The 27307-nt window shown below is 59.8% G+C and overlaps 1 protein-coding gene across 5 annotated transcripts in view; it reads left to right on the forward strand.

Moving 5' to 3' along the window:
* Window positions 1-26755, forward strand: part of FLNC (filamin C) — a 28851-nt gene extending 2096 nt beyond the window's left edge. The window contains exons 2-48 of one of the 5 annotated variants that reach the window (XM_025379177.1): window positions 2834-3082; window positions 4645-4742; window positions 4885-5035; window positions 5124-5242; window positions 5473-5550; window positions 5752-5914; window positions 6082-6282; window positions 7584-7721; window positions 8111-8237; window positions 8386-8522; window positions 8722-8915; window positions 9006-9119; window positions 9778-9921; window positions 10122-10245; window positions 10343-10503; window positions 10759-10849; window positions 10938-11107; window positions 11326-11443; window positions 11534-11796; window positions 12189-12786; window positions 13497-13670; window positions 13793-13955; window positions 14236-14396; window positions 15181-15348; window positions 15429-15552; window positions 16042-16198; window positions 16274-16463; window positions 16658-16681; window positions 16808-17055; window positions 17469-17567; window positions 17880-17979; window positions 18299-18439; window positions 18728-18856; window positions 18951-19124; window positions 20088-20249; window positions 20325-20528; window positions 20964-21116; window positions 21213-21335; window positions 21472-21714; window positions 21906-22175; window positions 22268-22405; window positions 22674-22789; window positions 23995-24127; window positions 24227-24403; window positions 24600-24818; window positions 25484-25693; window positions 25812-26755. In XM_025379177.1, coding sequence (XP_025234962.1) covers window positions 2834-3082; window positions 4645-4742; window positions 4885-5035; window positions 5124-5242; window positions 5473-5550; window positions 5752-5914; window positions 6082-6282; window positions 7584-7721; window positions 8111-8237; window positions 8386-8522; window positions 8722-8915; window positions 9006-9119; window positions 9778-9921; window positions 10122-10245; window positions 10343-10503; window positions 10759-10849; window positions 10938-11107; window positions 11326-11443; window positions 11534-11796; window positions 12189-12786; window positions 13497-13670; window positions 13793-13955; window positions 14236-14396; window positions 15181-15348; window positions 15429-15552; window positions 16042-16198; window positions 16274-16463; window positions 16658-16681; window positions 16808-17055; window positions 17469-17567; window positions 17880-17979; window positions 18299-18439; window positions 18728-18856; window positions 18951-19124; window positions 20088-20249; window positions 20325-20528; window positions 20964-21116; window positions 21213-21335; window positions 21472-21714; window positions 21906-22175; window positions 22268-22405; window positions 22674-22789; window positions 23995-24127; window positions 24227-24403; window positions 24600-24818; window positions 25484-25693; window positions 25812-25999 — 7826 coding nt within the window. In that variant the 3' untranslated portion in view covers window positions 26000-26755. Of the gene's footprint in view, window positions 1-2833; window positions 3083-4644; window positions 4743-4884; window positions 5036-5123; window positions 5243-5472; window positions 5551-5751; window positions 5915-6081; window positions 6283-7583; window positions 7722-8110; window positions 8238-8385; window positions 8523-8721; window positions 9120-9777; window positions 9922-10121; window positions 10246-10342; window positions 10504-10758; window positions 10850-10937; window positions 11108-11325; window positions 11444-11533; window positions 11797-12188; window positions 12787-13496; window positions 13671-13792; window positions 13956-14235; window positions 14397-15180; window positions 15349-15428; window positions 15553-16041; window positions 16199-16273; window positions 16464-16657; window positions 16682-16807; window positions 17056-17468; window positions 17568-17879; window positions 17980-18298; window positions 18440-18727; window positions 18857-18950; window positions 19125-20087; window positions 20250-20324; window positions 20529-20963; window positions 21117-21212; window positions 21336-21471; window positions 21715-21905; window positions 22176-22267; window positions 22406-22673; window positions 22794-23994; window positions 24128-24226; window positions 24404-24599; window positions 24819-25483; window positions 25694-25811 lie in introns of those variants that run through there. The other 4 variants (XM_025379176.1, XM_025379178.1, XM_025379179.1 and 1 more) reach the window with 4 other exon arrangements.
* The last annotated feature ends 552 nt before the right edge of the window (window positions 26756-27307 follow it).

The raw sequence follows: 27307 nt of genomic DNA on the forward strand, positions 1-27307 counted from the left end.
AGGTGGGGTCTCAGGGAAGAGCCGGAGGCCTCAGCAAGACATGTAGGAAACCGCTCAGCCTTCCCCTCCCTTCCAGTCTGCGGGGGCTCCCGGCCCCTCTCCAGGCCTCGTCCTTCTTGAGCACACCTCTCCCCTCCCCCGTGGCGGTGCCTGGCTCCAGCCCCCTTGGCTCTGCGGAGGAGGGGCCAGCTTAGAGCTGAGGGGAAGAAGCAAAAGCTGGTTTGAGGGTGGGAGGGAAGCTCCCTGGTTCCCGCTGGGAGGAAGGGGAGGCAGTCCTCATTTGGGCCAAGTGGCTCACTTGCGCTGATGAGATAAGCTGTCAGCAATTCAGCTGCCGGCCCCAGGCTGAGGCTGGAGGGGAGGGGACACTGGCAGCGACCGGCAGAGGTCCAAAGGGGCTGCCCATGAGGAGGGGGCATCCTGCTTCTGCTCGCTCCCCTACTCCATTTAGTGGTGGGAAGGGGTGATCCACGGGGCCTCCTTCTGAGTATTGTCTCAGCACTGAAATCGAGAGTCTGGGCACCTCAGGGGGCGTCAGAAAGACTCCCCACTTCTCTTTCTAGAAGGGAAGTCGGGGTCTGGAGTAGCAGTTGGGATCCAAGTCCACCTGAAGAAGGGGCACTGAGCCCAGGCTAAAGGAGCTGTGCCCTTCATATCCCCACCACCTTGTCCTGGGCCCCCATCGCCCCTCATCCCCTAACAAAGAGGCCTATGAGGCAGCTCTGTCCCGCAGCTGTTCCCCAGTTGCTATTCCTTCTCCTGGAGCCAACAACCGAGGGAGGGGCTGGAGGGGGCAGCAGCTGTCCCAGCACCTCCCTAGGCCCAGCCCTCTCCTCCCCCTCCATTTGAGGCCTGGGGTGGCCTCGACTAGCTGTCTGGCTCCTCCCACTCCTTTGGGGGTATCCCTAGGCAGATGGAGAAGTGGTTTGGTGGGCCCTGGTGGTGCTGAGCTCCTTTCCTCTGCCTGGCCTCCGAGAGGGAGGAGGGAGAGGGAGGCCATTGCTTCCAGAGTGGGACTTGGGGCCCCACTGCCCTTCTCCTGCCCCAAGCCTGGACCACTTGCTGTCTGGCCCAGGGCCAGTTGCTGGGGAGAAACCTCCCTCTCCAGCAAGTATGAATGACCACCCTCCCCATATACACACCCCCTCCAACCCCTGCAACCTCAAGGCTTCCTGCCCAGGGGTCTGGCTCCAGTTTGCAAGAAGTACTTCTGGGCATGTGAGCTTTGGAGTCTGTCGGGGTTGTGAGAGACTGGGGGCACTGGGGCATCCAGACTGTGTGAAAGTGTTGGAGCCTGTGTGTTTGAGAGAAAGCACCGGGAGGCAGGGAGTGAGTGTGTCATGGAATCTAAAAGCTGCCAAACCATTGTGCTGCAGTGGAGCCAGGGGAAGGGGGCGGGCTGGGGAGCTGCTGGGGAAGGAAGGATGAATCAGTGACAGGGTGGGGGAGCCCAGGAGGCCAGAGCCCCAGCCAGGCGGACAGGGAGACTGAGGCACCCCTCCCATGGCAGGTGGGAGTGAGGCAGGGGATGCCCTGGATTTCCCAGGCTCTTGGTCTCCTAACACTCTTCCCAAGATGTGGGGAAGGGTGGAGGGGAGAAGATGTGTAAGGGGAAGCCTCCGCTCCACCCTCTCCCATCTCTTGGGCAACATCAGTAAACAAGACTGAGTCCTCCACCCGCTTCCAGCCTCCTGAAAGCAGTGCTTTGGGAAGCTGATAGATTTCAGAACTTCATTGCCCTTTACAAGTAAGCTGAATTCCAAAGATCTGTCTATGTGCTAGGCCGCCCCAGGCTTCTGGATATTTCTTTCTGATTGTTAAGTGGGATCTAGGCCCCCCCAAATCTTGAGGAACCAGTTCTGGCTCAAAGGAGGTGATGGGTGGAGTGTGTCAGCTCCTGAGGCTGGAGTCCCTCTGGCCCCTAGCCTTTGACAACATGACTTTCAAGACTTAACCAAGAATGTACTGGACCCCACCCACCCACCCCTGCCCCACTATCAGAACCCCTTGGTTTCTAAAGCCCTTTGTGGCATTCAGGGTAGAGTGTGAGTGGAAACTCGTCCTACTCCGCTCCAATTTCAGTTCTTAAAATATTCATTCATTCAACTAATATTTATTGAGACCTTACTATGTTTAAGACCTTCATTATAGAAAGATAAAACCTAGTGTCTAGAATGAAAGAAACTAGACCAAAAAAAAAAGAGTATATACTGTGTGATTCCATTTATATAACACTCTAGGAAATACAGAGTAATCTATCGTGACAGAGAGCAGATCAGTTGTTGCTTGGGATGGAAGGACGAGGGTGGCAGGAGGGAGGGCTCACAAAGGGGTGTGTGCAAGGAAACTTTGGGGAGTGATGGATGGTACCTTCGTTATTCTCGATCTGTGGTGACGGCTTCGTGAGATATCCATAGTGTCAAAGCTTCTCAAACTTCATTATCTAGCATGTGCAGTTTGCTCTATGTCAATCATAGCTCAGTAGAACTGTTAACAAAACAAAAAGGCTCTGCCCTGGGAGCCTTACAATCCCACAAGGCCAGACAGAAACCAGGTAATTACATAAACAGGAGGCAGACTCACTGGCTGTAGCTGAGGTGAGGGTACCTTCCGGAACCACAGGAACACAGAGAAGCAGCCTTCTGACCAGAAGGGCCTCATAAAGGACTTGCCATCTGAGTGGGGCCTCGCAGGAGGGAGAGGGTCAGGTAGGCAGAGACTAGAGGCCTGACCCCAGGGCTCTGGCCCGAGGAGCTGCGCAGGTGAGGGAGGGTGCTCTGGGGCAGTGGAGGGTGGGGCGCCCCTGAGCCTGTCTGTGCCCTCCCCTCTGCAGACAGCAAGGCCATCGTGGATGGGAACCTGAAGCTGATCCTTGGCCTGATCTGGACGCTGATCCTGCACTACTCCATCTCCATGCCCATGTGGGAGGATGAAGATGATGAGGACGCCCGCAAACAGACACCCAAGCAGCGACTGCTCGGCTGGATCCAGAACAAGGTGCCCCAGCTGCCCATCACCAACTTCAACCGTGACTGGCAGGATGGCAAAGCTCTGGGTGCCCTGGTGGACAACTGTGCCCCTGGTGAGTGGGCCAGCGAGCACAGCATGGAGCCCTTAGCTCCCAAAGACAGAGGGGACAAGCTGGGGCTGCCAAGGCACATGGTTGTCAGAATGCACACCCTGGGGCCTGGGGGGCAGGATCCCCTGCAGGGTTTGTCCTCCTTCAGCTGAGACTGTCTGCTGGTTGGCAGCAGGCCCTACCTGATGAGTGTGCCAGATTCCACAGAGGCAGGGAGAGGTTTAAAACCCCTTATTTTACAGACAAGGACACCATGGCCCAGAGAGGGCTGGTGACTTATCCAAGATCACACAGCTTGTCCATGGCAGAACCACCTAGAGCCTAGGGCCTGGACTCCCTGCCCCACGAGGCACTATTCCTGCCGAGCTGAGAGAGAGGCAGTGTGGTGACCGGGACTTGTAGCAAGACCAGGAGTTAGATCCAGAGAAGGGTTTTCTCTGGGAGACCCTGGGATGGCTTTGAGAAGGGGTTGAGGCTCAGGATGATGTGGGATGAGGCCAGTGGGGCACTGCCTGGTGGCAGGTGACCCAGCCTTGCCCCTTCTCCATGTAGGTCCTGGCCTGGTCAAGTAGGGGCAGCTCAGGAGCCATGAAAAACTGAGGCATCACTGGCTAGAGCATACCCCATGGACAGCTCCCTTTCTGCCCCTCACCTCCTGAAAAGATAGGTTTTCTCCTGGAGTCACAGCCCCTTGGGAGAATCCTCCTCCACCCTGGGGTCAGCTGGGGAGCAGGGGGTGGGAGGCGGGGGCACAGCCTCCTGGGAAGCATTCCCAGCTGCTGAGCCATGGCCCATAACTGGTGTGGCTGCCAGCAGTGAGCTCAGCTGTTCCAGCCAGTCATGGATTCCAGCCTTGAGCCAGCCCCCTCCCCGAAACGGTGTGCCGTCCTCCTCCTCCAGTTCTGGCCTGAACCAAGTGCCCCCTCACCTCCAGCCTTCACAGGAGTGATCTGGGGCTGCCTCAGCATCCTTCTTGTTAGGAGGGCGGGGCTCCTGAGGACGGCAGAGGAGAAGTCATTCTCTCCCCACAGGCCCTTTAATGCCTCAGTTTCCGCAAGTGAGCAGTTAGAAGGAATAGGGAGTCTTATCCCCTAAGACCGGTATGGAAAGTGTTTGGAGATCTAGGGCTTCAGGACAGATGTGAGGAAGCCTTCTAGGAATGGGTCAGGGGCGTATGTGGGACAAGCACTCTGACCTCCTCTGCCCACCCCTGAGAAAGCTGAATGAGGCGAGAGGTATCTGAGAGGGGACACCCTCCCAGGGTTTGGGGCTCAAGGTCTGAGCTGGGGCCTGGGCAGGCAGGAGGCTGGCCAGCAGGGCTGGTGCCAGGCTGCGTCAGCGAGGGCAGAAAGGCCTCATTGTTGGTGGTGGGGAGGGCTGTCGTGCTCTTACATGGTGAGGGGCCTCGCAGCTGATGGGATCAACAGGAACCTGGCTGGTCAAGGCCTAGAGCTGGTGGGAAGGGGTGTGAAGCCACAGCCTCTGAGGGTGTTGGGTGAACAAATGCCCTGCATCCTGGCCAGCTGGCTGCCCCTTACCATTGTCTCCCTCCATCACCTCTCCAGGTCTCTGCCCCGACTGGGAGGCCTGGGATCCCAACCAGCCCGTGGAGAACGCCCGAGAGGCCATGCAGCAGGCCGACGACTGGCTTGGGGTGCCCCAGGTACCTGCACAGATGGGGCGGCGGGGGGCAGGGGGCAGGGGCAGAGGTTGGTTCTCTAAGTTTACCTGAGCAGGGTGCAGGGGGAGACTGGGGCTGCTGGGAAAAAGAGGGTGCCATGTGACATCACTCCCTTCCATCACAGGTCATTGCCCCTGAGGAGATCGTGGACCCCAACGTGGATGAGCATTCTGTTATGACATATCTGTCCCAGTTCCCCAAGGCCAAGCTCAAACCCGGCGCCCCTGTTCGATCCAAGCAGCTGAACCCCAAGAAAGCCATCGCCTATGGGCCTGGTATGTGTGAGCCCCTGGCAGCCCTCCTGGGCCGCTGGGCACATGTCGGCTCTCCCTGAGTAACCTGGGCTCTGCTCCTACCCCGCAGGCATCGAGCCACAGGGCAACACAGTGCTGCAGCCTGCCCACTTCACTGTGCAGACGGTGGACGCAGGCGTGGGCGAGGTGCTGGTCTACATCGAAGACCCCGAAGGCCACACCGAGGAGGTATGCAGAGGCCGCTGGGGAAGAGGGATTCGCTTGGGATTGGAACCAGAGAGCGTGGGGCCAACAACAGGAATGGCCCGGAGGTGACTGCTAGAGCCACACACTGTGCTGTGCAGTCTGGGGAAGGTGTCACCATGGGGGCTAAGTGGGGCTGGGGTGCATAAGGCGTTTTGTGGTCAGGAGAGACTATGGTCATCGGAGAGGCTTCCAATCTTTTTCCTTCCCAATAGGCCAAGGTGGTTCCCAACAATGACAAAGACCGCACCTACGCTGTCTCCTATGTGCCCAAGGTCGCTGGGTTACACAAGGTATCTCCCTCTAGGCCCCCCTGCCTGCCCTGCTCTTCACATCCTTGGCTCTGGCTGCATGGACCCCTCTCTCAGCCTGCACTTCACCCCTGCCCAGAGCCCCAGCTGCCCTCCTCTCACCCTCCTTGGTGTGGCTGTGCCCCTCTGCCCCCCTCAGGACTGCTCTCCCCTAGAAGCTAACCTTTGACCTCTGACCCCTAGGTGACCGTGCTCTTTGCTGGCCAGAACATTGAACGCAGTCCCTTTGAGGTGAACGTGGGCATGGCCCTGGGAGATGCCAACAAGGTGTCAGCCCGTGGTCCTGGCCTGGAACCTGTGGGCAATGTGGCCAACAAACCCACCTACTTTGACATCTACACTGCGGGTAGGACGGGCACCAGTGGGGTGCAGGCGGAAAGCCCCTGACCGTGTGGGGCTGTGGGAGGTGGGGCTGGGGCAGGGATGCCAGCCAGAGGGTGGGCAGCCTCAAGGTGAAGGCACTGGGGCAGCTGTGTGTCCAGAGTGGGTGCTGACAGCCTCTGTTTTCGGCAGGGGCCGGCACTGGCGATGTTGCTGTGGTGATCGTGGACCCACAGGGCCGGCGGGACACAGTGGAGGTCGCCCTGGAGGACAAGGGTGACAGCACGTTCCGCTGCACATACAGACCTGTCATGGAGGGGCCACACACCGTACATGTGGCCTTTGCGGGTGCCCCCATCACCCGCAGTCCCTTCCCTGTCCACGTGTCAGAAGGTAAGGGCCCTTCACCGCTCCCCACGGTAGCCCTCACCAAAGCCAGGATGCAGAGAATGGCCACCAAGTTCTAGTCCTGAGGACTGGGGGGACATGAAGCACTAACTCCATGGTGCAGAGGGGCACGGCTGGCTGAGGTTTGCAAGGGGCAAGAGGAAGAGCTGGGGCCGGGCTCTGCAGAGATCCCCTCCCTGAGTCCTCCACCCCACCCCCAAGGTGGCTGGAGTCCCTAAGAGCAGGGCTGGGAGGCCACAGTGGAGGGTCCCAGAACACGTGCCACACTGGGAGGGCTGAGCGGAAGTGACGGGGCCGTACGGGTGGGGGCATATCTGGGGAGCACTGTCCGCACACCAGGCCCTCGGGTAGTGACTGCCCCACTTGTTCTCTCCCTACACTCAGTGCCCGTCGTCCACCAGGCCAAGAGAGTGGTGCCACGTTAATGCTTTCCAGTGGAGGCGGGGCCAGGCATGGCCGTAGCTGACTGGCCTCACCTGCGCTGTGTGGCCTGGCCCGGGCAGTGTGGAATCGCCCCACTTCCATGGCATCCTGTGGCAGGCCCCAGGTCCCATGCCATTGTCTGTGTTCTGTGGCAGGTCTAGTGTCTTTGCCACTTGCCTGGTGATTTCTGTGATGAAATCTGGGCTCTGAGCTCTGCCTGTGTTCTGTGGTACCCCTTGGGCAGTGCCATTGCCTGTGGTCATGGTAGTCCTGGAATATGTGTCGTTGCCTGTAGCACCTGTGGGTTCCATGCCATTTTCTGGATTCTGTGGCAGGCTGAGATTCCTATTCCTTTGCCTGTGTTCCATGGCAAGGCCTGGGCTCATTGCCACTGGCCACGGTCTGTGGTAGGCTGATGTCCATAAGTTGCCTGTGTTCTATGGCAGGCTTCGAGTTTTATGAAGTAGCTCTTGTTCCGTGGCATTGCTGGATGTTTTGTGGCATGACTTAGATCCTAAGGTTGCTTTGGTGCTCTGAGAGGCCCAGAGGGCTCTAGATGGATGGCCTGGGGGTGGGTAAAGGGGACTTCCCTGTCTCTCTGAGCCCACCCTCAGCCCAGGCTCTGCCATGCATTTCCCCAGTGGCACTGGCTCGGAAGCTTTCTTGTAACCTGCCTGATCTGGGGCCTGTACCAGCTCCAGCCCAGCAGCCCCAGTTGTGTTGGGGGCACAAAGGGCTCCAGAGCAGCGCTGTGGGCCACTGCCTGTGCCTGGGAGGGGTTAGAAGCACTGTGCACAGGGAGGTGGGGGCTAGTAGTCCAAGGCTCCTCAGCACCCCCAACCTCCTTTCTGTTTCTTCTCTAGCCTGTAACCCCAATGCCTGCCGCGCCTCTGGGCGAGGCCTGCAGCCCAAGGGTGTGCGTGTGAAAGAGGTGGCTGACTTCAAGGTGTTTACCAAGGGTGCCGGCAGCGGGGAGCTCAAGGTCACAGTCAAGGGGCCAAGTGAGTGCCAGAGCCCAGGGTCGTGAGGGTGAGGCTGGGGGATCAGGAGGGAAGTATGGCCAGTGGTTCTGACTCCCAGAGGGCAGTGACAGCCCGCACCACAGCTCCACAGTGACCAGAGGCACCCCAGAATCTCAGGCACATTGTCTCCTCTCTGCCTCAGTTTCTTGGTCTCAAGCCAGGAATGATTCTCTCCACCCTAAGTCCTATTCGGGGTGTTATGTACAGGGATGACAAGTGATCCCTGCCCTGAGTTGCAGCACTGCTCACTAGAGCCCTGCCCTCAGGCTGGGTCGGGGTCCCCATGGCTCCTTGAGGGGATTGAGGAGCTGGGACTTCAAGGCTATTGATCTGCCTTCTATCCCCACACCTTGCCTCCCTCTCCTCAGAGGGCACAGAGGAGCCAGTGAAGGTGCGGGAGGCTGGGGACGGTGTGTTCGAGTGCGAGTACTACCCGGTAGTGCCTGGGAAGTATGTGGTGACCATCACGTGGGGCGGCTACGCCATCCCTCGCAGGTAAGTACCTTGCGCCCCCCATGCTGTCCTGTCTAGGACATCACAGGGAGGGATGAAGGGCAGTGGGCTGCGGGGGAGTTTGAGGGGAGATGGAGGGGGACCTCGGGGGTCACTTCCTGGAGTAGACACCAGCTCCCTCTCTGCTCAGCCCCTTTGAGGTACAGGTGAGCCCAGAGGCAGGAGTCCAAAAGGTCCGGGCCTGGGGTCCTGGTTTGGAGACTGGCCAGGTGGGCAAGTCAGCTGACTTTGTGGTGGAAGCCATTGGCACTGAGGTGGGGACACTGGGTAAGTGGCTGAGGGGCAGGAGGAGGGAGTGCTGTGGGGGAGGGCAGCAGGGGGCACTGTGGGTAATGGGTGCAGTGAGCATGCTGGGGAGTGCTGGGGTGAGCAGGGAGATGGGACATGAGGCGGCCAGAGGGGAACTGGGGGATGGAAGGGTCTTGCCTGATGCTGGACCCTCTGACCCTCCCTGACCTCGCCCCAGGCTTCTCCATCGAGGGGCCCTCACAAGCCAAGATCGAATGTGATGACAAGGGGGATGGCTCCTGCGATGTGCGGTACTGGCCTACGGAGCCTGGGGAGTACGCTGTGCACGTCATCTGTGACGACGAGGACATCCGAGACTCACCCTTCATTGCCCACATCTTGCCCGCCCCACCTGACTGCTTCCCAGATAAGGTATGGTCCCAGATTCCACACACCTGCCCCGGGGATGGGGCAAGCTGGTTCTCCTCCCATCCCCAAACCAGCCTTCTTCCCTCCACACAGGTGAAGGCCTTTGGGCCTGGCCTGGAGCCTACAGGCTGCATCGTGGACAAGCCCGCTGAGTTCACCATTGATGCCCGTGCAGCTGGCAAGGGAGACCTGAAGCTCTATGCCCAGGTAGGTCATTATCCAGTCTCTGCGGCCCTTACTACCTATGGCAGGGACCTGGAAGGCAGGGCCAGGCCAGAGGCAGAGACCTCCCGGCAGGAAATGACAACATCACAGAAGATCAGGCAGGACTGATACTCATGGGCCCATCAGTACCATGGAAAATTTTAAATTTTGTGTTTTCTTAATGATGATAACCTAAAAATGTATTTTACCAAAGAGTCATTTTTGTGCTAATTTGTAATTGAAAGATTGTTTCATTGAATAAGACAAGGTTTCTCAGACTGGTGTCCATTGACCCCTAGAAGTTAATGAACATAGTCTTGAGAATCTAAGAGGGTGATTCTTCTTTGAACGGCTCATGATTCAGTTTTAGGAACATAAATTTAGTCCACACTCTTCCCGTCCAACACATTTCAGAGTTGAGGAAACCTAGACTGGGAGAGCAAGCCATACAGATGGCCTTGAGCCAGGCCTCCAGGCTCCAAGGGTGGGCTCTGGCCACCAGAGCATGTGGCCCTGGGCTCTGGTGGCCTCAGTGACTGGTGTGGGGGTGGGAGTGCCTGCGCGTTGGCAGTGGGAAAGGAGGCTCTGGGTTCACCTGTGGCCAGCAGAGGGCGCTCTGCAGAGGCCACAGCTATGAACTTTGCTTGGGTGATGCCCACAGGACGCGGACGGCTGTCCCATCGACATCAAGGTGATCCCCAACGGCGATGGCACCTTCCGCTGCTCCTACGTGCCCACCAAGCCCATTAAGCACACCATCATCATCTCCTGGGGAGGCGTAAACGTGCCCAAGAGCCCCTTCCGGGTGCGTCCTCCCAGCCTGCCCCGTGCCCACCACCAGAGGTCCTTGAGGGAGGGTGGGCGCCTCGCTAGAGTCCCTGTTGTCCCTGGGCTCAGGCTGGGACTGAGGCTTGGGCTGGTGCCACTGAGGCTAGGCTGGGTGCGCTGGGCAGGAGGATGAGCCTTGAGGGAGGTCACCTCGCTGAGCTGTGACCCCTCCTGCAGGTGAACGTGGGCGAGGGCAGCCACCCCGAGCGGGTGAAAGTGTACGGCCCCGGTGTGGAGAAGACGGGCCTCAAGGCCAACGAGCCCACCTACTTCACCGTGGACTGCAGCGAGGCAGGGCAAGGTGTGCCCAGCTGGAAGGGGCGGGTCTGGGAGGGGGGCAGGGGTGAGTCGGGTTGGGGGGCTGAGCCTGACTCACAGCGGTGCCCGCCTCTCTGCAGGTGACGTGAGCATTGGCATCAAGTGCGCCCCCGGCGTGGTGGGCCCTGCAGAGGCTGACATCGACTTCGACATCATCAAGAATGACAATGACACCTTCACCGTCAAGTACACGCCACCGGGGGCGGGCCGCTACACCATCATGGTGCTGTTTGCCAACCAGGTACCCAAGCTCCTGGTACCTCCCAGCTCTAGAAGGCAGCTGGAGATGCTGTCACGGGACAGGGAGGGATGATTCCACAGACATGGTGGAGCCCTACCTGTGTGAGGCAGGGTGCCTCAGAGGAAGCAAAGGGGGCTCTTTTGGAGGCTGCCCCTGTCTATGCTGGGTCCCCTGGGTGTGTCCTGAGCCACATCTAGCCCAACAGCAGGGGTGTGTTCCCCTCAAGAGCCCTGACTGAGCCTCCTCCACATCCAGGAGATCCCCGCCAGCCCCTTCCACATCAAGGTGGACCCATCCCACGATGCCAGCAAAGTCAAGGCCGAGGGCCCTGGGCTGAATCGCACAGGTGAGTGTCTGGGTAGGGGCTGGGCCTGGCTCGAGGTTGGGGTTAAGTGGCTACCAGGCCCTCACCACATCTCTGGGTGGCTCCTCAGGTGTGGAAGTTGGGAAGCCCACCCACTTCACGGTGCTGACCAAGGGAGCCGGCAAGGCCAAGTTGGACGTGCAGTTTGCAGGGACAGCCAAGGGCGAGGCTGTGCGGGACTTTGAGATCATAGACAACCATGACTATTCCTACACTGTCAAGTACACCGCTGTCCAGCAGGTGCGCTCTGCCCCTCCCATGCCCTCGCCCGGCTGGACTGTCGGAGCTCTGGGTCTCCCTCCTCCAGTCCCATGGGACCAGTTCTGGATCCTCCATGCCTTCGCTGCCTCCTGCCCTCACTCTCGTGGTGGATCTGAGCTTCAGAGCCCATATTCACCACCAGGATGTTGCAGGACCGTGCCTTATACCCAGTTCTGACCTACCATTGTACCCAACAGGGCAACATGGCAGTGACAGTGACCTACGGCGGGGACCCTGTCCCCAAGAGCCCCTTTGTGGTGAATGTGGCACCCCCGCTGGACCTCAGCAAAATCAAAGTTCAGGGCCTCAATAGCAGTAAGTGGGGCAAGAGCCACCCTGGGAGTGAGGGGTGTTCGGGTGGGGTGGACCGGAGTCTCCTCATGGTGTCACTTGTCCTCCACGCAGAGGTGGCTGTGGGACAGGAACAAGCATTCTCTGTGAACACGCGAGGGGCTGGCGGTCAAGGCCAACTGGATGTGCGGATGACTTCGCCCTCTCGCCGGCCCATCCCCTGCAAGCTGGAGCCAGGCGGCGGAGCGGAAGCCCAGGCTGTGCGCTACATGCCCCCGGAGGAGGGGCCCTACAAGGTGGACATCACCTACGATGGTCACCCAGTGCCCGGCAGCCCCTTTGCTGTGGAGGGTGTCCTGCCCCCTGATCCCTCCAAGGTGAGGAGATAGGAGCTGGTTGGGGCTGGGAGTTGGGGACTTGTCGGGAAGCTGGAAGAGTCATAGGGGGCAGAGGCCAGAGGGACTTATGTGCCTGGAGTGGGCACAGCCAAGAACGTGGGACTGAGACCAGCCCCACCCCACCACCTTCCTTGGAGACAACTTAGCTATTAAGAGCCTCGCCTTGGAGTCAGACCTGGGCTTGAATCCCAGGTCCACTACCTGGGGGAAATTGCTTCATCTCTCTGCCTCCATGTCATCACCTGGAATTGTTATAAGCACTCAGTCTGCAGTAGCAGCCACAGTTGGAGGTGATGAGTTGGGTGGGGGCCATGAAGGCTGGGATGGGAAGGCCGGGTGCAGGGAACCCACACACCTGCCTCTTCCCCTAGGTCTGTGCTTATGGCCCCGGTCTCAAGGGTGGACTGGTAGGCAACCCCGCACCATTCTCCATCGACACCAAGGGGGCTGGCACAGGTGGCCTGGGGCTGACCGTGGAGGGCCCCTGCGAGGCCAAGATCGAGTGCCAGGACAATGGTGATGGCTCATGTGCTGTCAGCTACCTGCCCACGGAGCCTGGCGAGTACACCATCAACATCCTGTTTGCCGAAGCCCACATCCCTGGCTCGCCCTTCAAAGCTACCATCCGGCCCGTGTTTGACCCAAGCAAGGTGCGGGCCAGTGGGCCAGGCCTGGAGCGCGGCAAGGCCGGTGAGGCAGCCACCTTCACTGTGGACTGCTCAGAGGCAGGCGAGGCAGAGCTGACCATTGAGATCCTGTCGGATGCCGGGGTCAAGGCCGAGGTGCTGATTCACAATAATGCGGATGGCACCTACCACATCACCTACAGCCCTGCCTTCCCCGGCACCTACACCATTACCATCAAATATGGCGGGCATCCGGTGCCCAAATTCCCCACCCGCGTCCATGTGCAGCCTGCGGTCGATACCAGTGGCGTCAAGGTCTCAGGGCCTGGTGTTGAGCCACATGGTGAGTGGTCAGGAGGAGCCAAGTGAGGTCAAGTGGCAGGTGGAGGAGCCGGGTAGTCAGTGGGAGGGAGGGAAGCAGAGCTGAGGGCTGGGGGAGCCACCTGGCATGAAGGGAGGGCTCTCAGGGCACCACTAAAGTCCTTACTGGCCCAGAAGCCCCAGAGAAGGAATGGAGGGGAAGACTGGGAGTGGAGACTGGCCTCCGCTCTTGTGGCAAAACTGCACCTGCCTCTGGGCGTTTTTCTGGAGAGGTCTCTTCTTTCATGTGCTTAAGGGGTACTCTGATGCAAAAAGCTACAACTCTGCTCTGGACGGGGGCAGGGGGAAAGCTCTGGGGTAGAGGATGACAAGAGTCAGGAGACAGTAAGTGGGAATGGGCCATCTGCCGGGGCCAGACCCTGGCTAGGCATGGGGCACGGCAGAGGGATGCAAGATCCAGGCCCACAGCCTGGTGGGTGACTCATGTGAACAGAGAATGTCACTACATGGAGAAGGGAGTGAAGGCAGAGGCTGGAGCTCACGGAGGTGCAGGGGAGGGTAGGGGGCCCAGCCTCTGATCAGAGGAGCAGCCTGGGAGTTGGGGAGTGGGAGAGGAGGGGGGAGGAGGGGAAGAGGAGAAGGAGAGGAGAGGGAGAGGAGAGGGAGAGGAGAGGGAGCATCTGTGTGAAGGCTGCCCCCACCCCTGCTGAGCATGCCACCCCTGGGCTCCAGGTGTCCTGCGGGAGGTGACCACTGAGTTCACTGTGGATGCAAGATCCTTAACAGCCACAGGCGGCAACCACGTGACGGCTCGCGTGCTCAACCCCTCGGGGGCCAAGACAGACACTTATGTGACAGACAATGGGGACGGCACCTACCGAGTACAGTACACTGCCTACGAGGAGGGTGAGGGCCGGTGGAGGGCCGGGCGAGTGGGCAGGGCCGGCCTCTGATGATATTGCGCTTGGGGCAGGAGGGGTGGTGGGGGTGCACACTCCCTGATTGATGCCCCTGTGGCTGGCTTCCAGGCGTGCATTTGGTGGAGGTCCTATATGATGAGGTCGCTGTGCCCAAGAGCCCCTTCCGAGTGGGTGTCACCGAGGGCTGTGATCCCACCCGCGTCCGGGCCTTCGGGCCAGGCCTGGAGGGTGGCTTGGTTAACAAGGCCAACCGCTTCACTGTGGAGACCAGGTATCCTCCCCATTTGCTAGCCTAAACCTGTGACCACCCTTTCCCAGCCCCTGGCCCTCCTTGCTCGTCCCTCTGTCTGTACCTCAGCCCCACCCCATCCTCTCTCTGGGGTGAGGCAGGAGCAGACCCCCCGACAGGACTCCAGATCAGCCCCTGGCTCATTTCTCCTCAGCTGGGTCCCCAGCGGCCTGCCCTCTTTCCTCCCTGTCCCCCCATTCAGCTACTCCCTCATCTTCACTCACTGGTCTTATGAAGCTGATGGGGGGGTGTCATCTCTCAGGGGAGCCGGCACCGGGGGCCTTGGCCTAGCCATCGAGGGTCCCTCGGAAGCCAAGATGTCCTGCAAGGACAACAAGGATGGTAGCTGCACCGTGGAGTACATCCCTTTCACCCCTGGAGACTATGACGTCAACATCACCTTCGGGGGGCGGCCCATCCCAGGTGTGCAGAGAGAGTGGTCGGGGCCTCAGGGAAGACAAGGGAGGATGCAGGATGCTCACCCCACAAGGGGGAAACTGGAAGGAAGTTAGATGAGAACATTCATAGAGAGGACAGCCAAAAGCAGGTCGGGGCTGGAGCCCAGCCAGAGGGAGGACGTGGAGGAGGCAGGCAGTGAGGGTTGATGGGACAGCCCCCCTAGTCAATCCCAGGAACACGCTCTGGCCTCCTAGCCCCTTGCCTGGAGCTCGAGACGTCGGCTGTGCAGGTCCACTGCTCAGTGTGTGTCTGGAAACTCAGACACCGCCCACTCCTCTTGGTGGCTCAGGCCAGCCTTGGGCTTTCTTGCCCGCATCGTCTGCAGAATTCCCCTTGCCTTCTGCGGGCCCAGCTGCCCGGACAGGTTATGTCTTCAAATATTGCATGACTTGGGACTGCTGAAATTGGAAGTATTTTCCCTTATCTAATTTCTCATCTTTTTATTATTTCAGCCACAGTGTCAGAAATACATTTCATTTTTAAAAACATTTTATTTTCACAGTTTATTAATGTAGGAAGGCCTTCTCTTCCAGGCCTGGGACCCACATGAGTGAGGTTTGCCCAGCCTCAGTCAAGTTCATTTATTCTTGTGTGTGTTTTCTTAGCAAGTTCCTAGGCATTTTCCCATGTAGGTCTGGCTTCCCTATGGGCATTTCAAAGGCAGGGAAGGCCTCCTCCTCCAAGGCTCCTCAGCATCAGGGGGACCCATCAGGGCTGGTGGCAGGGTCTGATGTCCTTCTCCTCACAGGGAGCCCATTCCGGGTGCCGGTGAAGGATGTGGTGGACCCTGGGAAGGTGAAGTGCTCGGGGCCAGGGCTGGGGGCTGGTGTCAGGGCCCGGGTCCCCCAGACCTTCACAGTGGACTGCAGTCAAGCTGGCCGGGCACCCCTGCAGGTGGCTGTGCTGGGCCCCACAGGTATAGAATGGCCGGGGCAGGGAGGAGGGAGGTGGGGCAGGATGCCCCGAGGCTCTGCTGACCCTGCGTGCCTTGCCCAGGTGTGGCCGAGCCTGTGGAGGTGCGGGATAATGGAGATGGCACCCACACTGTCCACTACACCCCAGCCACTGATGGGCCCTACACGGTAGCTGTCAAGTATGCGGACCAGGAGGTGCCACGCAGGTGAGGACCAGCACTGGGCTCCTGTGCTGTGACTAAGCTCTGGGGGTGCTCCTGCTAGGGCGACACTGCAGGGTCACTGCTGGGGTCCCCGGGAGAGCCCCTCCCAGCTGTCAGCCTCGTCCAGTCTCACTGCCCCCTCCTGCTGTTCCCCAGGGCTCTCTGCCCTGAGGCTATCCTGCCCCAGGAGCTTTTATAGCAAAACTAGCGCCTTAGGAAAAGTGCAGGAGGCCTGGGCCAGGGCCTCCTCCTGGACCCTCCTACAGCACCTTCCTGGGGAATGGAGAAGTGCCCTGGGTCTGTCGAGGGAGTCCCAGAGTGCCCCCGCCCCCAGACTCGGAATGTCATCGGCTTCTGGGAACTGGCCTCTCCTGCCTGCCCCAGTCCCCCTTCCTGTTTATGTCTATCGGGAGGACTCTGGCTGAAGATGAGATCACCCCTCCGCCCCGTCCATGCCCCCCAGCCAACTGTTTATCTCTTCTGCTCCTCAAGCCCCTTCAAGATCAAGGTCCTTCCAGCTCATGATGCCAGCAAGGTGCGGGCCAGCGGCCCAGGCCTCAATGCCTCTGGGATCCCTGCCAGTCTGCCTGTGGAGTTCACCATCGACGCACGGGACGCGGGCGAGGGGTTGCTCACGGTCCAGATCCTGGTGAGTCTCTGCGCAGCCCACCCCCCAGGTCATGCTCCAGGCACAGGCGGGCCTTGACCTCTGCTTCTCCCTCAGGACCCCGAGGGTAAACCCAAGAAGGCCAACATCCGGGACAATGGGGATGGCACGTACACTGTGTCCTACCTGCCAGACATGAGCGGCCGGTACACCATCACCATCAAGTATGGCGGCGACGAGATCCCCTACTCACCCTTCCGCATCCATGCTCTGCCCACCGGGGATGCCAGCAAGTGCCTCGTCACAGGTGGATGCCCACCCGCTGCCTGTGCCCTGCTCACCACCCAGCCCCTCAAAGCCCCTCCACAGCCCTGGCCTGGTCCCCAGGGGTCCGCTGGTCAGAGAGGACACATGCCCTAGCCCTGGCCCCTCCCTCATCCCTGCCCAATGCCCCAGCCCGCGCTGGGCACCGCCTGGCCTCACTCGGTTCTCTCTTTCCAGTGTCCATTGGAGGCCACGGCCTGGGTGAGTGCCCTTTCTCTCCTCTTCTTGCTGTGGGCCAGGGTGGTTGGAGGTAGGGGGTGGGCAGTGGGAACAGAGAGGGCTGGCTCCAGGCCTCCAGCACCCTGAGCAGGATCTCCCACATGGCAGGTGCCTGCCTGGGCCCCCGAATCCAGATTGGGCAGGAGACGGTGATCACAGTGGATGCCAAGGCAGCCGGCGAGGGGAAGGTGACATGCACAGTGTCCACGCCGGATGGGGCAGAGCTCGATGTGGACGTGGTTGAGAACCACGATGGTACCTTTGACATCTACTACACAGCGCCCGAGCCGGGCAAGTACGTCATCACCATCCGCTTCGGGGGCGAGCACATCCCGAACAGCCCCTTCCACGTACTGGTAAGTTCTGTAGCCACAGCAAGACTAGATGGCTGGGGAGGGCGGCCTGGCCGTTTTAGCAGCAGCAGGGATCCCCGATAACTGTCCCCGAGGAATCCCACTTCTCTGAGGGCTCCTGGGGCCAGAGTGCTCCTGGATGGAGCCTTAGCTTTCCCCACAGCCCTCCGAAATGGGAGGAGAGCATGGTCCTGCCCTCTGCCCAGTGCTATCAGCTCTCTGTGGAGGCACCCACTGTGTTCTCCACCATCCCCAGCTCCATCTCCCCAGAGGCTTCCCTGCAGGAAGATGAAGCCCTCCGAGGGGCGAGCACCCAATATATCAGCCAGCATTTCAGGTTCCTGGACCATTCTCTGAGTCAGCCCCCAGGCCTGTGAGGCTGCCACACCCTGTGCCCCCATGCCTTGCCTCCCCAGGCGTGTGACCCCCTGCCGCATGAGGAGGAGCCCTCTGAAGTGCCACAGCTGCGCCAGTCCTACGCTCCTCCCCGGCCTGGCGCCCGCCCCACACACTGGGTACTGCACCTCCCACCAGGCGATGTCCTCCTTCTCCTCTTCCCCTTCCTTCATTTCTTCTCTCTACTCCTCTGCAGCCAGGGCAGGGACATGGTCTGGGGGCCTCTTGGGGAGCAGGCAGGAGTCAGGCTGGGCAGATGGAACCCCACTTGGGCACAGCACTCCTTCTCTTGCAGCTGATGCACCTCTCCTGCCACACTGGTTTCACCATTAACTACCTTGTTCTTTCCTCACTCTCCAGCTTCAGTCATGGCATGAGCCAAACTCCCGAGCCTTCCCCAGTCACTGACTATTCCCTCTCACCTGCTGCAGGCCACAGAGGAGCCAGTGGTGCCTGTGGAGCCAATGGAGTCCATGCTGAGGCCCTTCAACCTGGTCATCCCCTTTGCGGTGCAGAAAGGGGAGCTCACAGGTACTGCCCTGTGGTCCCCAGGCATGAGGGCTGAGGAGAGATACCCTCTTCCAGGTCCAGCCCCGTGTCTTAGAGATGAAAACCAAGGCCCAGAGAGAGGAAGTGAGCTCTATCCAGGGTCACACAACAAGTTGGGCAGAGCCAGAACTCAGGTGCAAGCCATCTGTCCCCAGTTCAGGGCTCAGGCCACTGCCACAGGCTGTCTCCTGGTGCGTGGCCTCTCAGGTGGCAGCAGAAGCACTCAGGACCAGGCCTGGGACAGCAGGGAGGTTGCAGTGGGGGAAATCAGGGTCCCCATGTAACTGTGTCTGCCCTGCAGGAGAGGTGCGGATGCCCTCGGGGAAGACGGCGCGGCCCAACATCACCGACAACAAGGACGGCACCATCACGGTGAGGTACGCACCCACCGAGAAAGGCCTGCACCAGATGGGGATCAAGTATGACGGCAACCACATCCCTGGTGAGTTGAGGGCTGGGCTGGGCTGGGGCTTGGGTGAGAGGAGCAGGCAGCAGCTGCAGTCCTGCCTTCCTTCTTTCAACAAATATTTATTGAGCACCTGCTGTGTGCAGACACCAGGCGAGGCCCCAGGGAGGCTTATACCCTGGTGAGAAGCAGACCTCCATGAGCCGGGTCCCTACGGCACAGACGGAGGGGGTGGGCAGGGAGGCTGCTGGAAGGTGCTGGGGCCAAGGTGGGCTCAGACAATCCCTGATGCTGACCCAGCCCCCTTTTTCCCTGTTCCCCCAGGGAGCCCCTTGCAGTTCTATGTAGATGCCATCAACAGCCGCCATGTCAGTGCCTATGGGCCAGGCTTGAGCCATGGCATGGTCAACAAGCCAGCCACCTTCACCATTGTCACCAAAGATGCTGGAGAAGGTGAGGGAGCTGCAGGCTGGGGGCTGGGGTGGGGACTTGCCAGGGGCAGGGGTGAGGGCAGGACCTCTGATTTTGGCCACACCTCCACCTACAGGGGGTCTGTCGCTGGCCGTGGAGGGCCCATCCAAGGCAGAGATCACCTGTAAGGACAACAAGGATGGCACCTGCACCGTGTCCTATCTGCCGACTGCACCTGGAGACTACAGCATCATCGTGCGCTTCGATGACAAGCACATCCCGGGGAGCCCCTTCACCGCCAAGATCACAGGTGAGGCGGGTGTATGGGGACATGCAGCCCATGAGACACACACACCACATACACTGCACAGATGTGCAAGCCCAGCCCGTTCAAGTCACTCATGACATTAGGGCAGAGGCCCTTCAAGTTGTAAGGGGTCATATTTTGAAAAATGTAAAAACACTGTGTTCTCCATGGCAGCTAAGAAGCAGTCAGAAAACACATTGTGCCTGAAAACACATTGCCTCATTTAATCTTTGAAGTCACTTTTTGTTGTTGTTTTTGTTTTTTGAGATGGAGTCTCGCTCTGTCACCCAGATTGGAGTGCAGTGGCACAATCTCGGCTCACTGCAACCTCCGCCTGCCGGGTTCATGCCATTCTCCTGCCTCAGCCTCCCGAGTAGCTGGGACTACAGGTGCCTGCCACCATGCCCGGCTAATTTTTTGTATTTTTAGTGGCGACGGGGTTTCACTGTGTTAGCCAGGATGGTCTCGATCTCCTGACCTCGTGATCCGCCCGCTTTGGCCTCCCAAAGTGCTGGGATTACAGGCGTGAGTCACCGTGCCCAGCCTGAAGTCACCTTAAGAAGTTAGGGCATGGATAATCCTTTTGATGGATAAGGAACCCCTGTCCCAGAGAGGCCAAGCAACGTGATTACAGTCACACAGCGAGGAAGGGGTCTGTGCGGTCCAGTCTAGTGTTTTGTTATCACACCATGTGACTCAGGGTTAAAACGCAGCAGGCTTTCTTTAGGGATTTAGTCCACAAGGACTGAGGCACCCACAGTGGAATTGGGGTACAGGCCCCTCTTAGTCTCTGGCAGCTCACATGTGAGTGCAGACTGGGCTTTCCAGGCCTTGGGCCTCTGTGCGCCTGGGAGTGGCCCCCCATGTCTGTTGAGTCCAGCAGGAGACCCAGGAGGATTCCTGAGCCCTATGAGGGCAGGGCCTGTCTGGAGTCACAGCAGTCTGATGCCCCAACTCCCCCACCAGGCGATGACTCCATGAGGACCTCACAGCTGAACGTGGGTACCTCCACGGATGTGTCGCTGAAGATCACCGAGAGTGATCTGAGCCAGCTAACCGCCAGCATCCGTGCCCCCTCGGGCAACGAGGAGCCCTGTCTGCTGAAGCGCCTGCCCAACCGGCACATCGGTGAGCGTGGGGCCTCACGGAGACCTCAGGGGTGGGGGCCCACAGGATGCTCTGCCTAACACTTCCTTTCCACAGGGATCTCCTTCACTCCCAAGGAGGTGGGGGAGCATGTGGTGAGCGTGCGCAAGAGTGGCAAGCACGTCACCAACAGCCCCTTCAAGATCCTGGTGGGGCCATCTGAGATCGGGGACGCCAGCAAGGTGCGGGTCTGGGGCAAGGGCCTTTCTGAGGGACACACGTTCCAGGTGGCAGAGTTCATCGTGGATACTCGCAATGCAGGTACCTCCTGCCCCAGAGACCCCCATTCCAGTGGGTGCCTCCCACAGGCACTTGTCCTTCTGTCCTGCCCAGCACCCCCTTGGCTGCGCTCTCCTCTCGAAAACTTCCTGGCCAGTCTGTGTCAGGATTCGCATTCTGCGGCCCATTGGGGGAAGTAAATGGCCCCGCATCAGTTCTCTCCCTTTGAAGAGAAAGGTTAGCTGTCCTGAGTTTCTGTCCCTCTCTTGCTCACTGGAATCCAAGAGGCTTACCTTAGGGAAATTTCCAGACCGCCTGGCCCGTGGCACCGCCTCTCCTCCCGCTGAGCCACTTTTGTTAGTGATCACTACACACATCCAGGCCCATTCTGGGTGCAGCCAGCAGTCAGGGGAGAGGAGAGCACTGTGGCTTGGCCAGCCTAGGACTGAGGGAGATGTGTTCCTTGCTTTCCCCCAGGGTATGGGGGCTTGGGGCTGAGTATTGAAGGCCCAAGCAAGGTGGACATCAACTGTGAGGACATGGAGGACGGGACATGCAAAGTCACCTACTGCCCCACCGAGCCCGGCACCTATATCATCAACATCAAGTTTGCTGACAAGCACGTGCCTGGTAAGGCTCTGGGCAGAGGTCGGGTGGCGAGAGACAGGGAGACCAGGAGGCTGGGGGTCTGAGGTTCCTGACCCACCCTTTGTCCCCCCACTTCAGGAAGCCCCTTCACTGTGAAGGTGACCGGCGAGGGCCGCATGAAGGAAAGCATTACCCGGCGGAGACAGGCGCCTTCCATCGCCACCATTGGCAGCACCTGTGACCTCAACCTCAAGATCCCAGGTAGAAGCCTGGAGGAGCCTGGGTAGGGCGAGTGGTGGGAGAGGACTGGCCTGGGCCAGAGACCACCTGTCGGGTCTCCACCCTGCTTCCTTACCCCTCGCTTCCCTCCCTCACCCTGGCTCCCTTAACCACACAGGGAACTGGTTCCAGATGGTGTCTGCCCAGGAACGCCTGACACGCACCTTCACACGCAGCAGCCACACCTACACCCGCACGGAGCGCACGGAAATCAGCAAGACGCGGGGCGGGGAGACAAAGCGCGAGGTGCGGGTGGAGGAGTCCACCCAGGTCGGCGGGGACCCCTTCCCTGCTGTGTTTGGGGACTTCCTGGGCCGGGAGCGCCTGGGCTCCTTCGGCAGCATCACCCGGCAGCAGGAGGGTGAGCACCGCGCACTGGGCCGGCTGGGTCTTAACAGTGGGATGGGAGGGTGCTGCTGACCAGGCTTGGTGCTGGCAGATTGGTCCCGAAGGCCAGGCGGGTCTGAGCAGAGGAGGTTTAACTGATGGGGAGGGAAGGGCCAGAGCTAGGAGGAATCCCAGTGTTGCCCTGACATCCCCCAAACCCTGCAGGCGAGGCCAGCTCTCAGGACATGACTGCACAGGTGACCAGCCCATCGGGCAAGATGGAAGCTGCGGAGATCGTCGAGGGCGAGGACAGCGCCTACAGTGTGCGCTTTGTGCCCCAGGAGATGGGGCCCCATACGGTCGCTGTCAAGTACCGTGGCCAGCATGTGCCCGGCAGCCCCTTTCAGTTCACTGTGGGGCCGCTAGGTGAAGGCGGGGCCCACAAGGTGCGGGCCGGAGGCACAGGGCTGGAGCGAGGTGTGGCCGGCGTGCCAGGTAAGGGGCAGATGGCCAGGAGTGGGGATGAAGTCAGGACAGCCAATGTGAGGGGCATTGATGCTGAAGTCCCCTACCTTGCCTGTCCCCAGCCGAGTTCAGCATCTGGACCCGGGAGGCCGGTGCTGGGGGCCTGTCCATTGCTGTGGAGGGTCCTAGCAAGGCGGAGATTGCATTTGAGGATCGCAAAGATGGCTCCTGCGGCGTCTCCTATGTTGTCCAGGAACCAGGTGGGCGTCCACACTGGCAGTGGGGCTGGGCCTGCCTGACCTTCCAGACTGGGTTTCTGCTCACTGGAGAGGCAGGAGATGCTTGGGGCCACAGAACTCCCCTCCCCGGGGCCCCCATCTCCCTCTACCCTACACCCTCGGAAACATGTGTCTGTCTCCAGGTCTGAGTGCTGACCACGGAGTCTATCCTGGGATAAAGCCAGAGTGGGGAGGCTCTGCCCTGCCAACCTCCATCCCGGAACCTATGCTGACTGGTCTCTCTCCCCAGGTGACTATGAGGTCTCCATCAAGTTCAATGATGAGCACATCCCAGACAGTCCCTTTGTGGTGCCTGTGGCCTCCCTCTCGGATGACGCTCGCCGTCTCACCGTCACCAGCCTCCAGGTTTGTGCCCAGGGTGGGGGTGGAGGGTTTCTGCTATCTGAGAGATGGGTAAGAGTTGAGGACAGCAGGTCCATGGGGCCAGGGATTTAGCAGTGACCTTGGAAGGGCCAGTTAGAAGTCCCTTCCCGTAAGGCACAAGGCAGGGCCCTTGGGGACGGTGGGCTCCGACCCTGTGGGCTAGCCCCTACACTCAGGCATGCCACGCCTCATTCTGCTTTTCTCAGGGTGGGTCTGCCTGTCCTACTGCCACCTGCCATTTCTTGTTAGTTTGTTCCACCTTCTCCTGTTCTAAGAATGCTAGATGCCAACATTTATAAGAATGAGAGTATAAAATCTATACAAACTAAGAGTAAACCAGTTTGCAGAGAGGGTGTGAGAGGCTCCTCTAAAGGGAATGCCTATGGCCTGCAGAGCCTGGGCTGCGTCCTCTCCAGGCCGATGGGAGCCTGGCTTGCTTTCTCTTGCTGCTGACTTCTAGAGATGTGGTGTCTTCCTTTCATTCTGTCATAGCGGACATGTGCAAGGAAGGCTCTCAGCAAGTCACACTGAAACAGGCAAACCAGGGGGCCAGGTGTCCAGGGGACACACTGTAAAGGAGCTTGTGCATAAGGGGCATAGAATAGGCCTCACCCCAGCTCCTTATCCCGCGCGCCTCCTGGCTGCCCCTCAGGGTGGTCACATTAGCCCATCCAGGGTCCCTGTGCATCTCCTCCTTCCACTCCTGAACCAGGTTCCCCAATGCAGGCTCCAATCCCTCCCCCAGAGCCCTTCTGTGCTTCTTCTGGGTCCTCCCTGTTGGTCCACCTCCTCCAGGAAGCTTTCCCAGGCCAGTCCAGCCAAACTCAGCTTCCTACCTCAGAGCTCTCTGGCACCGCCAGCCCACACAGCCCATCAGGCACTTGCTCTCTGCTCTCGGCCTGCTTCACACAGAGTGGGGCCCTTCCTTCCTCAGCCAGGACAGGGTACATCATCTCTCATCGCCCACACACCAAGCACAGCTAGGATAGCAGGTGCACGTATAGGGTTGCATACCAGACCCTGGCTCCTCCTGCTCCCAGGCTGGTCTGGCAGGCAGGGGCCAGGCTGGGCGTAGGGTGGTGGCAGCCTTTGGGCTGGGCTTACGGTGAGCACCATGTGGGGCTTCAGAGAAGAGTGCTCCAGCCCTGGTCTCCCAGCAGTCTGAGCATCCTCCTTGGCCTTTGCAGGAGACAGGGCTCAAGGTGAACCAGCCGGCGTCCTTTGCTGTGCAGCTGAACGGCGCTAGGGGCGTGATTGATGCCCGGGTGCACACACCCTCGGGGGCTGTGGAGGAGTGCTACGTCTCTGAGCTAGACAGTGGTGAGCTGGCCCTGCCCCTGCCAACCCCCTGCTGGGCTGGGGCCTTCTAAGAAGGGGAGGGGAAGGATGGAGGGTAAGCCACTAACCCTCTATCCACAGACAAGCATACCATCCGCTTCATCCCCCACGAGAATGGCGTCCACTCCATCGATGTCAAGTTCAATGGTGCCCACATCCCTGGAAGTCCCTTCAAGATCCGCGTTGGGGAGCAGAGCCAGGCTGGGGACCCAGGCTTAGTGTCAGCCTATGGTCCTGGGCTCGAGGGAGGCACTACCGGTGAGTGCCTGGAGCTGGGGAACAGGGTGACTTCTAGGGGTGCTTGGCCACTAGTCTGGTGCTGCCTTGCTCCAGAGGCAGCACTCGTGCTTCCTGAGCCAGGAGTCCCCACAGAGGCTGCCCAGGGAGCTGGAGCCCAGCCCCTCTTGGGCCACAAGCCCTTCCTGCCCTCAGCCTTGCTACCTCTGGCCTCTAGGTGTGTCATCAGAGTTCATCGTGAACACCCTGAACGCCGGCTCGGGGGCCTTGTCTGTCACCATTGATGGCCCCTCCAAGGTGCAGCTGGACTGTCGGGAGTGTCCTGAGGGCCACGTGGTCACTTACACTCCCATGGCCCCTGGCAACTACCTCATTGCCATCAAGTACGGTGGCCCCCAGCACATCGTGGGCAGCCCTTTCAAGGCCAAGGTCACCGGTGAGTGCTGGCTTCGGGGAGGTCCATCCAACCTGCAGCCCAGCCCAGCCTGGAGGGCTCCGGTGGCCACGCACATCCAGACCATAGTCTGACCCCAGACACCATGGTCAGTTTACCAGGGCTAGAGGTGGGCCTGGCTCTACACAGCACACATTCTGTGGAGTCAGGCATGATGGTGTAAAAGTCCCATTCTTCCTCTCCATCGCGGCCCCTCACTCCTTCAGCTCTGGCCTGCGCTGGCTCCTCAGGCTCTAGCATCACTTTCTTCCCTCCTGGCTTCCCATATTCCTCGGCTCCAAGAAGACACAGTCAGTATTGAGCAAGCTCCCCTCTTGAGGCTGTCTGTAGGATGAGTTGGGTGGGTGTTCCTTTGTAAAGTGACTCTTACCCTGTGAGTTAGCCTGAGTTCCCAAAGCCTGCAAGGGTGAGGGTCACAGCATCTGAGGCCCCAGCCCTGGGGTGGAGCACCAGTTGGAGCTGGCAGCTCAGGGCCCTGGCTGGGAATGGGGCTGTGCTCCTAGAGTGGCCCTTGGAGGAATTTGAGGGGAGCCGCGAATGCAGGCAGTGAGTCCCACAGGGTGGCAGTGCTGGCCGAGGGTCCCCTGCCTGGGGAAGAACAGGAAGCCCTTCTGACCAGGTTTGTGCCCCCTCCACCCGCCCCTCAGGTCCGAGGCTGTCCGGAGGCCACAGCCTTCACGAAACATCCACTGTTCTGGTGGAGACTGTGACCAAGTCTTCCTCAAGCCGGGGCTCCAGCTACAGCTCCATCCCCAAGTTCTCCTCGGATGCCAGCAAGGTGGTGACTCGGGGCCCTGGGCTGTCCCAGGCCTTCGTGGGCCAGAAGAACTCCTTCACCGTGGACTGCAGCAAAGCAGGCAGGTGGCAGGGGGAGGGTGTCTCCCGGGGTGCGAGCAAGAGGCCATCAGGGAGCAGGGTGTGGGTCACAGTAGGGGACTCCCTGGTGTGAGCCCGTCCCTCTGCCTCCCTCTCCAGGCACCAACATGATGATGGTGGGCGTGCATGGCCCCAAGACCCCCTGTGAGGAGGTGTACGTGAAGCACATGGGGAACCGGGTGTACAATGTCACCTACACCGTCAAGGAGAAAGGGGACTACATCCTCATCGTCAAGTGGGGTGACGAAAGTGTCCCTGGAAGCCCCTTCAAAGTCAAGGTCCCTTGAATGCCAAAAGTGCCTCCCCAGCCTCAGCCCCCACCTCCAGCCAAACACACATTACACACACACACACACACACACGTGCCACACCCAGACACACGCACAGAATCACACACTACAAACACCTGCCTTGGGGGTGAAGTGAAGGCACAGCCTCCTCACCCCACTGCGCCCCGGGGGTTGGAGGACCTTGTCTGTGTTAGGACAGTGTCCCTCCCTGGGAATGTGACATGCTAACTCACAGACTGGGGCCAGGCTCAGGGGCAGAGGCTGGGACATGAGGGGCTGACAAGTGGGCTTCGAGGCCAGGGAAGCCCTGAGTTTTCTGGCAGGGCTGAGCAGTGGGAGGGCATTGTGTTGTGGGTGTCTGTGTGTGAGGTCACCCTCAATCTGCACCGCCGGCCAGCCACCCCCCTGTCCCTGAGGACTTGGTCTGGTCCCTCTGGTAGCTTCAACCCCAGACTTTTAAGGACTTGGAAAGGAAAGCACAATCAGAGAAGAAAACAGCCCCTGAATCAGCAGGAGTGGCCTGGCACGTGGACCGGCCCGAGCGATGTGCACTCCGCCCAAGCCAGCCTCCCAGGGGGCCGGATTTCTCTCTCACTGTCTCTTTTTTTAAAATGGTTGCACGGCTCTGCCCCATGGGGGGCCTTTTTTACACACTGCGAGGCCCAGCTTTCTAGGGGACTTTTGCACATGTCATGCAGCTCAGCTGGGAGCTGCTTAGGTGGAAAACTCCAAATAAAGTGCGGCTGTCGCAGAGGCTTGGCTGTTCCTTGCGGGTGTGCTCTCTGTGGCTGGCTGCCCTCTGGCCTGCCACACGAGAAACTGGGCCCTGGGGAGGCAGAGGCAGCCTGGCTGTCCCCTGGAAGATTGACCCAGGTCGAGGGGAAGGTCCTGGGGCAGAAGTGAGGTCTGGGATGTTGGCAGAGTGCCTGAAAGAACTGGGGGCGGGGGCTCGGGGATGTGGGAAGGGGTCCCAGCGGGAGGGTTCGTGGACAGTACAGGGTGTGGATACTGTGTTCTACAGTACTGCCCCAGGACCCCTGGGAGGCCAATTTCAGTTCAGCCTGACCTCAAGGATGTTTTCCAAATTAAGACTTTAAAACAGTGAGCACTGACTCAAACAGGAATATTCCTCAACCAGCAGGCAGACAGAACCACCTGCAGACTCAGCACCTTCCCCCGAGTCTGGTACTGAATCAACTTGGCCTGTTTCATGCCCGTTTCCAGCACTCAGCTTGCACAGGGCTTCCCTCCTGAACTCCTGCCCCAGCCCTGCCCTGGTCAGCTCCCTCCAACCTCCTCTCCATG

The sequence above is a fragment of the Theropithecus gelada genome, chromosome 3 (assembly GCF_003255815.1).
Source record: "Theropithecus gelada isolate Dixy chromosome 3, Tgel_1.0, whole genome shotgun sequence".
Taxonomy (NCBI): domain Eukaryota; kingdom Metazoa; phylum Chordata; class Mammalia; order Primates; family Cercopithecidae; genus Theropithecus; species Theropithecus gelada.